Source organism: Galeopterus variegatus, unplaced genomic scaffold (assembly GCF_000696425.1).
Source record: "Galeopterus variegatus unplaced genomic scaffold, G_variegatus-3.0.2 Scaffold1543, whole genome shotgun sequence".
Classification (NCBI taxonomy): Eukaryota; Metazoa; Chordata; class Mammalia; order Dermoptera; family Cynocephalidae; genus Galeopterus; species Galeopterus variegatus.
In genome coordinates, this window is record NW_007727654.1 from 323,592 (window position 1) to 337,049 (window position 13,458).

The 13,458-nt window shown below is 51.8% G+C and overlaps 1 protein-coding gene across 1 annotated transcript in view; it reads right to left on the reverse strand.

The window, feature by feature from the left end:
* Positions 1-13,441, reverse strand: part of CPAMD8 (C3 and PZP-like, alpha-2-macroglobulin domain containing 8) — a 94,862-nt gene extending 81,421 nt beyond the window's left edge. The window contains 5 exon segments of the mRNA XM_008577577.1: positions 981-1,033; positions 1,111-1,273; positions 7,593-7,615; positions 9,179-9,330; positions 13,200-13,441. Coding sequence (XP_008575799.1) covers positions 981-1,033; positions 1,111-1,273; positions 7,593-7,615; positions 9,179-9,330; positions 13,200-13,441 — 633 coding nt within the window.
* Positions 13,442-13,458: the final 17 nt, after the last annotated feature.

Genomic DNA, 13,458 nt, shown 5'->3' on the forward strand with positions numbered 1-13,458 from the left:
TGCAGATTTGTAATCGGTGAATCGAGATCCATGGTTCTCAAAGTGCATTCCCTACACCACCACCAGAAGCAGCATCAACTGGGAAAATTAGAAACACAAATCCTTTGGCCCCTCCCCAGACCTCCCAAATCAAACACTATGGAGTGGGACGCAGCAATCTGTGTGAACAGACCCATCAGGTGATTCTGATGTACATTCAAGTTCTCAAACTACTGCTTCCAGGCCAAGTCTTGCCAAACTACATCCCTCAGCCAAGTCTGGCCCTCCACTTTTTTTTTTTTAAATAAAGCTTTATTGGCACCCAGCCATACCCATCCATTTACATATTGCCTATGGCTCTTTTGTGTGGCAGATCTGAGTTAATTATGACAGAAACCCTCTTGTCTGAAGACCCAAACGTATTTACTATCTGGCCTCTTATGGAAAGTTCGCCCATCCCCAGGCTGGATAAAGGACATTTGGGAGCTCTCTGCGCTGTTCTTCCCACATTTCTGTAAGTTTGAAGTTATTTTCAAACAAAAAGTTAAAGAAAACCCATGCCTTTTCTGTGCAAATGTATTTATTTTGAAGGAGAAATGATGGGTTTGAGGTGGCAAAATAATGTTAAAAAATGTATGCCTATTAGGATTTATTATTTTTTTTATTTTTAAACCCTTGAGTTTAGTGTAAAAAGGCCACACTCTAACCAACTGAGCTAACCAGCCAGCCCCCAACTATTAGGATTTGAATGATGACCCATGGCTACCTAAAGCCCCCCAAAGCATTGAGGAGCAGCCAGCCAGGTGTGCCCACCAGCCTCCCTCTGTCACACAGACCTTCCCCTGGGACCCTCCAGGGGGCATGGAGCCCCAGGAAGGAACCAGGAAAGGAGGTAGAAAATAGAAGGGGCTAGAGAAAAAGACTGGTTGCTGATGGTGGCTCTGGCCAGGTGGTCCCAGGCGGGTATGGTCCAGGCATACAGTTTCAGAAGCCGATCTCACCTTCTCGTTGACAGGCCTCAGGTCTGGGGAAATGGTGAAGACGCTTATGAGCACTAGAAGAGAGGACACACACATGTGACACTTTCAGGCTGTGGCTGGCCCTCCCCCCTGGTCAGTGCTGACTGCCCACCTCGGTGCTGGGGCTTGTACACCGGCTTGTCCGTCTGGATGAACACAGAGGCTCCCCGGCTGTCCACGGTCACCGAGGTCTGGTTGTGGAAGAGGGGGCCCTCCACCCACCGGCCATGTCCCCACACCTTCAGGAGTGCCTGGCCCCGGAGACCCATGGGCACCTGCAGGCAAAGCACAGAGCTTTGGGAATAGACGGTCACCCTGGGAGGGGCTGAGATGTTGGGAAAACAGTTTGGAGATCTAGAATGGGGAGCAATCACCAGGGGTGACTGTGCCCCCCAGGGGACACTTGGCAGTTTCTGGAGATGTTTTAGGGTGTCATGGCTGTTGGGGGGATGCTACTGTCATCTAATAAATGGAGGACAGGGATGCTGCTCAATATCCTACAGTGCATGGGACGCCCCTACAGCAAAGAATGATCCAGCTCCAAATATCAACAGCACTGAGGCTAAGAAATGCTGGTCTAGCTGAATGTTATGGAGCCTTCTCTTCTGATGTTACAAAGTTACAAAGCTATTTTCACTGATCACTCTAGTACAGTTAGAAAAATTATTTACCATCTTGCCTAAGAGCAATTCACAGCCGGTGAGTGAGGGACAGCCCCCAGCCCCCTCATATACATATATATACGTGTGCATATGTGTATGTATATATTATATATATTATATATTATGTATACATGTGATATTTTGAAACATATATTTGATCTTCATCCCAGTCCCTTTTCTGGCATACAACTCGTAAAATCCTTAGACTCTCCAAACGGTTGACTAGTGGCTGGCAGCCCTAGGATGGCAGCTGGTCACAGAAAAGACCAAGGCAGGGTTAGAGGGTTGAAACTTTCACCTCCGGGGAGGGGAGGGGGGGCTAAAGGTTAAGCTGATCACCAATGGCCAATGATTTAATCAATCATGCCTATGTAATGAGGCTCCATAAAAAAACAAAAGGCCTGGTTCAGGGAGCTTCCAGATGGCTGAACACGTGGCAGTTCCTGGAGGGCGGTGCGCCCAGGGAGGGCATGAAAGCTCCGCGCCCCTTCCCCCACACCTCCCCCTATGTGTCTCTTCATCTATATCCTTTGTAATATCCATTATAATAAATGGGTAAACCTAAGCATATGTTTCCCTGAGTTCTGTGAGCTGCTCTAGCAAATTAGCCAAACCCAAGGAGTGGGTCGCGGGAACCCCAACTTGACACCCATAGATCAGGAGTTCTGAAGGCTGGGATTTACAGCTGGTGTCTGAAATGGGGACAGTAGCAAGGGAATGAGCCCTCAGCCTGTGGGATCTGACACTATCTGTAGAATTGAATTGAATTAAAGAACACCCCGCTGGTGTCCGCTGGGGAATTGCTGGCTTGCTTCCTGGTGGGGAGAAACCCCCACACATTTGGTCACAGAAGTCTTCTGTACTGAGTGCGGTGTGAGAGTATTTTCTCCACTCGATATGCTTCTGTGCTTTGCCTCACTCTAAAAACACTGCGTGCACGTGTATGATTCCACTGATATGGAACAAAGAGGACAGGCTCATCCACAGAGACCGAAAGCAGATCAGTGGCTGCCAGGGGCTGGGGGAGGAGAATGGGAAGTGACTTCTGATGGGGACAAGATCTCCTTTTGGGGTGATGAAAATGTTCTGGAACTAGATGGAAGTGGTGGTTGAACAATCTTGTGAATGTGCCAAATGCCACTGAACTGTACACTTTCAAATGTTCAAACAGGGCTGGCCAGTTAGCTCTATCGGTTGGAGCACAGCCTCGTAACACCAAGGTCATGGGTTCAGAACCCCGTACTGGCCAGCTGCCTCCCCAAAATAAATAAAACAAAATGATTAAAATGGTAAATATACATGTATCTATATTTTTTCCACATAGATGGGAAACAAAAACAACAACAACAAAAAGCCACTACAGAGTCATAAGGATCTGTCCTGGAGTGGAAGCTTTGCTAGGACAAAATTTCCATTATTCAGGGTCTGGAGCCTGCCCTGTACAATCCCCTCTTATTTTTTTTTAAAGCAATTAGCAGAACATGCAGCTTATGAGCACACTCCACAAAGGCACCTCTCCTGCGTAAAGCAAACAAAACTCACGCGTCCCTCCATGGGATCCGCGTGCAACCCCTGCGACGCTTGTGGCCGTCCCTGGACACCCAGGGGGTGGACATTATTTCTGACCAGTTCACACGGGGAGCTACGTGGACCGCCTGTGCCTAAGACCACCCACATGTGGGGTGTTCCCTTCTCGGGGATCATTTGTCAGCATCCACCGGTGTGGGCCCCCGAAGGTTGGAAGGACCCTGTTCACAGGAGTGGAGAAATGCACGAAGCATTCTGCCAAATCATCCAATGGATCCTCACAGTGTTCTGCGACATCAGGCCCATTTACGGATGAGGTTGGGGGTCATCCTGCAACCACACAGGGTCATCTCCCTCATCTCTCTCTCAGGGTCAGTCCCTGCCCTCTCTCCTAGCGTCCCCCTCCTGTCTGCTGTGAATGGCATCAGAGGGACCTGCCCTGCCTGTTTACCTCGGGACCAGCCTTCTGGGACCTGAGGGGGGTCTTTCCGACTGCGGTTTTCTTTCAGGACCAACCTAGGGGTAAACCTCACCCCCTACTCTGATGTAAAAATCCCCACCTGCCCCTGTTTCTGGAAACCTCTCAGCATCAGCCAAAGGTTGAATGCAGAAGGGAGAAAAGGTCCCAGTGACCTGGGAGCAGGGGTAGAGAGGTAGGAGGGAGATATTGGAGGGGACGGGGGCTGTATGCTGGAGGGACAGGGGGCCTGGGGGAACGAGACTTTCCCTGCAGACAGAAAGGAATGCAGACCCCAATCCGCAGCCCCCAGAAGAACTTCACCCCTTCCCAGGGAGGGGTGTCTCCCACAGGGGGAGAAGACAGGAAGGACCCCCCGGTGGGCTCTGGGCTTCTCCTGCCTTCTGTGGTTGCCAATGACAATGTGGGGGAGAGAACAGGGTCTCCATTTCACACAAGGAAGCCGAGGCTCAGAGTCTAGAGGTCAGGGTGGCTGTACCGCTTCCCCCTGGTGGGTCCCCAGGCACATCAGAGCCTCTGTCCGAGTCCGGGGAGGGGGTGACAAGGTGCCTCCAGCATGGGGTGCTGGGAAGCAGTAAGCCCAGATCACATGTGGCCTTTGGGGACATGAAGTTACATGTTCCACGTCACGGAGGCTGAAGAGCTCCAAGTCTCCTCAGCTCAAAGTGGAGGCCCTACCTGGTCCTGCACCTGCAGACCCCCAGAGGTGTTTACAGAACATTCTAGACTGAGCAACCCCTCCCCCATCCCCAGCCTCAGTGATCCAAGTCAACTCGCTTAACATCAGTGACAGCCAAGGGTTCGGGGGCTGAGATCCAAGCAGGAGAGACATGAAAGGCGTCAGGGAGGCACTGAAGAAAGGCCGGCATCGTGGGAGGCCGGAGGGAGGGTGGTGGCCGAAGCGAGGGTGGTGGCCAGGCCCAACTAAGGCAGGAGGCTCCCTGGGGCCAGCTCCCCTGTGGGGAAGGCTGTGTGAAGTGGCCAGTCCCTCAGGCCTGTCCCCCACCTCGATGAATGTCCAGAGGCAGCTGGCTTCACCCTGGACCGGCACCCCACCCCGCCAGGCCAGGGAGACCCCTCAGGCTGCAGGACCCATCCTGTCCTCCTGGAAGCCCAGGATGCAGCCCACTGACCTGGTGCCTTTCTTGGATATGGGCCTAGGTGAGCAGAGAGCCGGAAGCCCGGCCCCAGCCACCAGCCCAGGCCCCTGAGGCCTGAAACTCCCTAGAGACTCAGACCCACAGCAGGGGAGCCCTAGCTCCACGGGCGTCCTTCAAGTGTGCCCAAGAGAGGAGTGACTGGCCCTTCTGAGCTTCCGATCTCCCTTCTGTAAAACGGTGATGATAATGTCCACTTTGAAGCACGGCTGTAACGATGGCAATTATGAGCATAAAGCCTGCCGCGTGCAATAGACAACTGCAGACAGTGGCACTGAGGTATCGTTATTTCTCTCAAAACTTGTCAAAATTTATCAAACTATCCAAAGAAATTCAGGCCACGCTGATTCCACAGATTGGAAACCATCCCTTCCACGGGGCATTCGACCTCTCGGCTCGCTCCATTCCAGGCCACTGGCTGCCTCACTTTTCCTCCTTCCTGCCACAGGACCTTTGCACTAGCTGTTCCCTCTGCCTGGAACACCTTTCCCCAGGTCCCTGCACGTTGTTTCCTTTTGGTCTCAGCTCAGAAGTCACCTCCTCAGAGGGGCCCTCCCTGCCATATAAAATGCAGCTCTATGGGCTGGCTGGTTAGCTCAGTTGGTTAGAGCACAGTGTTGATAACACCAAGGTCAAGGGGCCAGCTGCCCCAAAAATATTTTTTTTTAAAATGTGGCTCTGTCCAGCCTTCCCAGCACACTCTTTCTCTGATATATTTTAAAATAAAATCAAATTCTTCTGTTCTCTGATGTGATCATATTTATGTTATTGGGTGCTGATTGTCTGATCCACCCCCTCGACTGCCACCGACAAATCTGCTGACTGAAACAACAGGGAACATGTCCAATTTTGTGTTCAGGACTTTAATAGATACTTAAGAGACATTTGTTACACAGATGCATGGGTAAGCCTGAAAACTGGGAATAAGGCAAGGCTCACAAGGTTTTAGAAACACTTTCTAGAAAGTTCCACCGAGGACCACTAAGCAGCATCCTCGCTGCACAGGTGAGAAGGTGAGTCTCAGATTGGGCAGGGCCTGCCCATGGCAGCCAATGCCAGTGCTGGGTTCCTACAGCACTGGCTTCCAAACTGAGTACCCCAAAACTCTCACATCCCCGGAGAAGCCCCCAGGACTGGCAGGGCTGGGGAGTGGGCAGGGGAGTGAGGACGGGGTCCTGCACCTGTAAGTGCAGCTTCCCCTCCACCCAAAGCCACACCTGATGCTCGCACCCAGTGCCCGCGCCATGATTCTGTAGAGCAGTTTCTCAACCTCGGCACTATCAGCATCTGGGGCCAGATCGTTCCTTGTCACGAATGCTGTCCTGTGCATTGCAGGATGCTAAGCAGCACCCTCGGCCTCCACCCACTAGGTACCAGTAGCAGTACCCCCTCCCCAGCTATGACTATCACGAATGTCTCCAGACACTGCCAGTGTCTGAATCCCACTGCCCCACCCCAAGTTGAGAAACACTCATCCAGAGCTATGCCAAGTGCTAAAGATCCCAAGCTCCTTTCTTGGGAGTCTCTAGTCCTAAGCAAAATCACACAACACTTTCATTGGTTTCTTAGACAAATCCCCAGCACCTACACTGCAAAGAGAGCCTTCTTATACGTGGTTGCCAGGGATGACACATAATCTTAATATCTGTCCAGGGAGCCTGGCTTTCTGATTCACAAGAAAGTAGAAATAATCATAGGAAGCCGGCAAGGGCAGCTCTAGGGTCTTTATTTAGGCTTTCCCAATTGTTGACATCCATGGCTGGATTATTCTGTGCTGTGGGGTTGTCCTGTGCATTGCAGGGTGTTGAGCTGCGTCTCTGGTCCTGACCCCTAGATGCCAGGATCACCATCCCCCTTCCAACCAAAAATGTCCAGACATGACCAAATGTCCCCAGGGGGGCAAAACCACCTCGGGGCAAGACCCACTGCCTTAGAGAAAGGGTTCTATCATTGAAAATAAGGCAGGAAGACCACCACCCCCAGCAATTAGACATGAATGACACACCCCTTGGACAAGGAACCACCTCAGTCTTCGTTCTGATCACTGTGGGTGGGCACGTTATAATTTAGAATCAATCTCAATTTGGTCCATTCTTCCATGGACTCCTTTGAGAATCTGGGAAAAGTTAAGGAATAGCTAATCCAAAAAAACACAAAACAAACAAACAAACCCCCCCACACACACACAATTGCAGGGCTTCCGAACTCCCTGAAATCCAAGGACTTCAGTTTAGAAACCCATGTCAGAGAATGACTTACAGCGTAGTTTGGTACGTAAAATAATTTTAAAATAACAACATTCAATGCTAAAGAGGTTGTGGGCAAATTTGGTCCCTAACATATTGCAGGTGATGCTGTGAATGGGTACTGCTGTGTCTCCTAAGACAAAGCATGACCCAACGACAGGCTTGGATCCTGACCCAGTAATTCTTATGGGTGGTTTACCCTAAAGAGGCATCCAGAATGCTAAGACAGCATAAAAATGCTGGCAATGTTTGGATTACATCGAAACCCTGAAAACAAAATAAAACAAAAATCTAACCACATACAAGGTGGGGGGTTAGTAAATTAACCCTCACTAAGAGAGGTGCGATAGGCTGCTGTTTACAATAAGATGCAAATTATAATTGTCAACACTTAAAAACATGGAGGTGTGTTTATGACGTGTTAAGAGAAAATAGCAGGAAACACCATGGCGTGTACCCTTTAATTGAAACTATGAAAAAGTCTTTACATGAACAAGGATTTGCAGGAAACATTCACAGCTTACCTTGAGTTTGATCATCCCTTTATCTAAAAGTGAAAATAAAATGAAAAAGGTTACATTGGGAGCTGTGTTTTTCTGTCTCCCTGAGCTGCAGCCTTACAAACAGGGACTTTCTCAACCCAGAGGGGTTTTCTTTGAACAAACACACCCTAGGTCATGCTGGCATGGGTTGGGCTGGAACTGGCAGAAATATGAGGTTTCCTCCAAGCTGGCACAAGCCGAAGGCCAGAGGGGATGGACAAAGCTGAGCTGTTCAGGAGAAAGCTGGCCTGCCTGCATACTTCATTCATGTCACCCCTGGCCCCCGCCCAAAGTAAACTGTGAGGGGTGTGAAGGGAAAACACCAGAGGAGAGGAACAAGGAGAAGGGTAGAGAAAAAGAAGAGGAGACTGAGGTCCCCAGTGGACCTGACTGGTCTCCCATCACCTCATGCTTCTATCCACACTGGGTCATTTGTGGTTGTGACACCTGTCTGGGTCATTCTGGCCTCCAGAACTTGATTAGGCATCTACTATTTTTGCCTCCCAGCATTCGTTCCCCATTTCCTGCTAACAGAACCCCAATTTCCTTGGAGGAGCTACCAGCCCAGCTCCCAGTCCATGTGGCTCAGAAGGGCTCCACCCACCTCCCTTGGGATTCTGTGCCAATCTGCATAGGCCTTCCCACTGGTGACAGTGATTGGCTTGGAGTTGAGCACATGACCCAAGATGGGCCAATTGGTACACTCCATCCCCTCTGGTCACAGTGGTTGGATCAGGGTTGAGCACATGACCCAAGATGGGCCAATCAGAGGGAATCCTGGGAATTTATGCAACAGTCCTGGGAAAGTGACAGTCCCTCTGATCTTGGTGGGAGATGCAGTTCCCATCAGAACGTGGGGCAAGGAGCCAGCCAGCAATGCCAGTGGACTTTCTTCCTAGTTCTGAGAGCCCAACCTGAGCTGCATTTCAGGGCTGGCCACCCAAGTTGGGACTGTCTGCTGAAGTCCTCCTAGCTTCCACATTCCCATCCCTTCCAAACACATCTCCCCATATTCCCAGGGGACAGATGCTGCCTCACTGGCGTTGGAAACCCTGACATTGTCTCTGTGTCTCCTGTGGCCTGATCAGGCTCTGCATGAGGAATGTTATCTGATTTGACCAAGGAGACGGGGAAGAGACTGGCTACAGGGCCTCAGCTCCACTCAGTGACAGATCTGTGAGGCCAGGTCTGGGTCTAACAGCACAGGGGTTCTGGGAGGCCAACAAAAGGTCTGAAGTCGTCATGAGATCCCCTCCAGGCCCCCTGTCCCACCAAAACTGACACTGGAGAGTGTCCTGACTCCATCCCAATCTGTACCCACAGAACTAGGACCACCGAGGAACAATGCGCTCTGCTTTCCAAGACTGGGCAGGTAGCTGCCCCTCCTGGGCCTTCCTCTCTCCATCCGTAAAATGGGGAGAATGCAATGCGCCCTCCCTCCCTCCCTCTTGGGATGTGAGATGGAAGAGAAGCAAAGCAGTGCCCACGATGCCCCAGCCCTGAAGGCCAGCGAGTGGCTCCACTTTGCAAAGGGAGAGGAAGCCCTGGTCAGGGATCCAGGGACCTACCCAGGATGGCTCCCTGGCTCTGTGCCACCGCCTCACCCTGGGCCACCAGCTGAGCCTGGACTGTGACTTCCCTTGGGGAGTTAAAGATGGTCACGCTGATGGCTTCCTCCACTCCCGAGCGGAAGACAGAGGGAGCAGCAATCAAATAGCCCCTGCAGGAAAGGAGAACCAAGGTGAAGGTCTGACCCACCCCTGGCCTCGCATCACCCCAGCTAGGTCAGGGCTCTTCCCAGGCAGACGCTCGCCTTTTCCTGGTCACACCTGGCTAGCACGTCACTCTATGTGCCCACGTCCCCCACCAATCCTTGAGACCCAGGGTTGGCTTATTCATCTCTGAAGCCCCCATGTTGAGTATGAGTCTGGCCTCATTGGATCCAGCCAGCACTACACCCTGCCTTGCTCTCTGTATTCCAGTCTCCAGCCTCTTTTCTCAGCTACTTCCTTCTGCCACAGGACCTTTGCACATGCCGCACCCAGTCTGAAATACTCTCCTTCATAAACCAGGTAACCAGCAGGATCCCACTTCATCCTCACAGCCACCCTGTGAGAAGAGCTAAAATCACCCCCATTTCCAGAGTCAGAAAATAAGGCTCAGAGAAGCCAAGTCATGGGGCCCTGTCCATGAAGGACCAGGATTCTTACCCAGGCTGCCAGACCCCAAAACCCAATGGAAAGAAGCAGCATTCATTTTAAGAACTGAAACCAAACTGAATGGCCCCAAACGGGAAAAGCTCCATGAACAACGGCATGAGGCAGCCCTCTCTTTCCACCTCCAGAAGGGAGGTGTCTTTATCCCTCTTTCCCGATTGGAAACTGATGCTCCAGAAGGATAAGGAACATGCACAAGATCACACAGCCAGGCAGGAGAGGGCTCTCTCTTAGGGCACCTGATCTGGACGCCCAGGTCCTTCCCACTGGAGCTCCTGACTCCCAGTATCCTCAACCTTCTGCAGAAAATCACAAAGGCTCTGTAATCACATGAAATGCTTACGATGCATCAGCACATACCAAGAACCCTGGCAACAAAGGCACCACGATTCTGACCATACAGAACTATGGGCACCGGAAAGAGATAGGCTGAAGGGAAGAACTGGACCAGGCACTGAGATTAGGAGAGGTTCGCATTTCCTCAAAATCTTCTCTTGGACAACCCCACATCCACATGCAAAAAGATGAATTTAGGGGCTGGTTGGTTCGCTCACTTGGGAGAACATGTTGCTGATAGCACCAAGGTCAAGAGTTTGGATCCCTGTACCCGCCAACTGCTAAAAAAAAAAAAAGCCAAACAATGTATAAAAAGGTGAATTTAGACCCTTACCTCACACCATACGCTAATATTAAGTCAGTGGGTCACAGATCTAAATGCAAGAGTAAAACTATAGGAGCACTGGAAGAAAACATACGAGAAAGTGTTCGTGAGCTTGAGTTAGGCAAAGATTTCTTGGATAAGATACCAAAAGCATGACCCATAAAAGAAATCATTGATAGGGCTGGCTGGTTAGCTCAGCTGGCTGGAGCACAGCCTTGTAACACCAAGGTCAAGTGTTCAGATCCCCATACTATCCAGCTGCCAAAATAAATGAATGAATAAATCAATCATTGATAAACTGGACTTTGTGACTTCATGAAAATGTCGTCAAAAATTCTGCATTTTCAAAGACACAGTGGATTCATGTTGTTTGCTGCCTGGCTGCAGCACTGGCTACATTGTGCACTGACTTTGGTACCACACTGTGCACTGTCCAAAATGAAAAATGACCAGAGTTCAGTCCCCTGGGAGATGTGTGTACTGTCTGACTCCAGGACCCAGTTACTGGAGCTTGTGATGACCCTAGGTACCTGTTGTGTGCCATCTAACTCCTGCACTGACCAGCACGTGCAATGACCTGGGTTCGTAGGTGTCCTGTCCCACTCCAGCACAGAATGTGGCCTCTTTTAGGACAGTCTAGTGTCCGGCCCCCAGCTGACCCCTACAGTTTTGATGGGTCTGGCGTATAGCTCCTGCTGAGTGCAGAAGAACATTTGAAAAATATACAAGCTATGTGTTCACTTTCCTTGGTCACTTTTTAAAGTCCTAACCCAGATGTGCATTAAAATCCTCATCCAACTTCCCAGATGTAACCTAATTCAGAAGTTGCAGCTGTTTGGGCTGACCCCTACAGTTTTGATGGGTCTGGCGTATAGCTCCTGCTGAGTGCAGAAGAACATTTGAAAAATATACAAGCTATGTGTTCACTTTCCTTGGTCACTTTTTAAAGTCCTAACCCAGATGTGCATTAAAATCCTCATCCAACTTCCCAGATGTAACCTAATTCAGAAGTTGCAGCTGTTTGGGCCGGCCCCGTGGTGCACTCGGGAGAGTGCGGCACTGGGAGCGCAGCAACGCTCCCGCCGCGGGTTCGGATCCTATATAGGAATGGCCGGTGCACTCACTGGCTGAGTGCAGTGCGGGCGACACCACACCAAGGGTTGCGATCCCCTTACCGGTCACGAAAAAGACAAAAAAAAAAAAAAGTTGCAGCTGTTTGAAGCTGTTGGGATGCTTGCCAGCCGATCACGGTCACCCCTGACCCACCCTCCAGCAATTAAGCTGACAGTGGCTTCTCATTCTTCTGGTCATGGAAGGTCCCAGATTGGGGAAGGTGGTGTTTGGTTAAGTACAGACAGAACTGGTCTTACAACAGTGTGCAAATCTATGCTGCATTCTGGGGCCAGGGATTCCTTACAGAAATCACTCAGGTTACGCAGGTGCGTATCTGGGGCTATTCCTAAAACGGGATTCTTTGGGCAGGATGGACCATGCCTCTGATTTAGAGGTTGGCTAACCTGGGACCCTGGGTCAGCCATTTGGGGACTCTTCCCCGCTGTGCCACCCAGCTCAGGGATTCCATTTCACTCAACAGATGTTAAGATCCTGGGGCAACTTTACTCGGAGGCAAACACTTCCAAGAACTGTTTAAAACTCTGCAACACAGGGACTCTGAATGTGGCCCTTACACGAGTAAGGCAGGGTCTCTCATTGGGGGCCAAATCCTTTGTGGTGCTGGGGACGGGGAGCTGTCCTGCGCATTGCAGTTTACCAACATCCCTGGCCTCCGCTGGGGAGATTCCACGACAAGCCTCCAGACACTGGCGAATGAACTCAGGGAGACAAAAATCGCCCCGGGGCTGAGAACCGCTCTTCTAAGGTGTGCCAGCTTGGAAAGAAGCATCAAGACAAAAGTTTGCAAGGTTCCAATTTCACAAAGCCCAGGGGAGGAAAATGCCCATGCTCAGAGAGCAATATGTCGTCTTACTTTTCAGTGACCAGAAAGGAGAGCAGCTGGAAGTGACGACACCCACCTAGTCTCACTGTTTACCTGTTTTCTGGAAACTCCTAAACAAGGACTGCTTCTAGCCATCTCCTAAACACCCAGCTGGACTAAAAGCCTGAGCTTGTGCAGCCCAGGGCAGCCCCCCTAATCCACAGCCCTGCAGGGCTCCCCTGAATTTGGCAGCTCTGGAAATACTCCCCATGACGCCAAAGAATGGGAAACTCTCCCCAGCAGCTGGTTAATTCGCCTCCTGCTGTGGCCACCACCAGACGCTGTGTAAGCAAACTGGGGGATATGTGGAAGCAAAACGAACACTTCTCCCCCCTTTACCACGCCCACCCAAGGGAGACAGAGCCTCCCACGTCCCCCCATTTCTTAGGCAAGACACCCGCCTCTTACCTTCATGCCTTGGACTACCGGAGATCGCCACCCAGGACGACAGCCCCGGTCGCACCAAGGGGGCGAGGTGGCGGAGGGGCGGGGCTGGCCTGGCAGCCTTTAGCTTTGGGGAGTCCCTGTACCTCCACGGGGCCACTTCGGAAGCCTCAAGGCGCCCCCTCCCCAGTTCGATTCTGGGGACAAGACTCCAGGTCCCGCCCAACGCCAACTGTGTGGCCTTGGACAGGTCCTTGCGACTCTCCAGGCCAGTCCCCACGATCCTCACCCCAGAGGGAGACCCGCTTCTTCTGTCGCCCGAGAATACTCACGGGACCTGGGACTGCGAGGCGCGCACGCCGTCCCGCGGCGACAGCAGCAGCAGCAACAGCGACAGGAGCCGGAGCAGCGGCCCGTGCTGGGCGCGCCTCATTTTTCGGCTCCGTGGGGTCGCGGCACCCGGGGAGGGGGCCTGGCCGGGGCCGGGCCAGGGCCAGGGTCCGAGCGCGACCGTCCCCGCGCCGCCGCTGGGGACCCTTTGTTCGTAGCCCCTGCGCCGTGCGCCCGGCGCCATGCGCCCCGCTCCGCGCC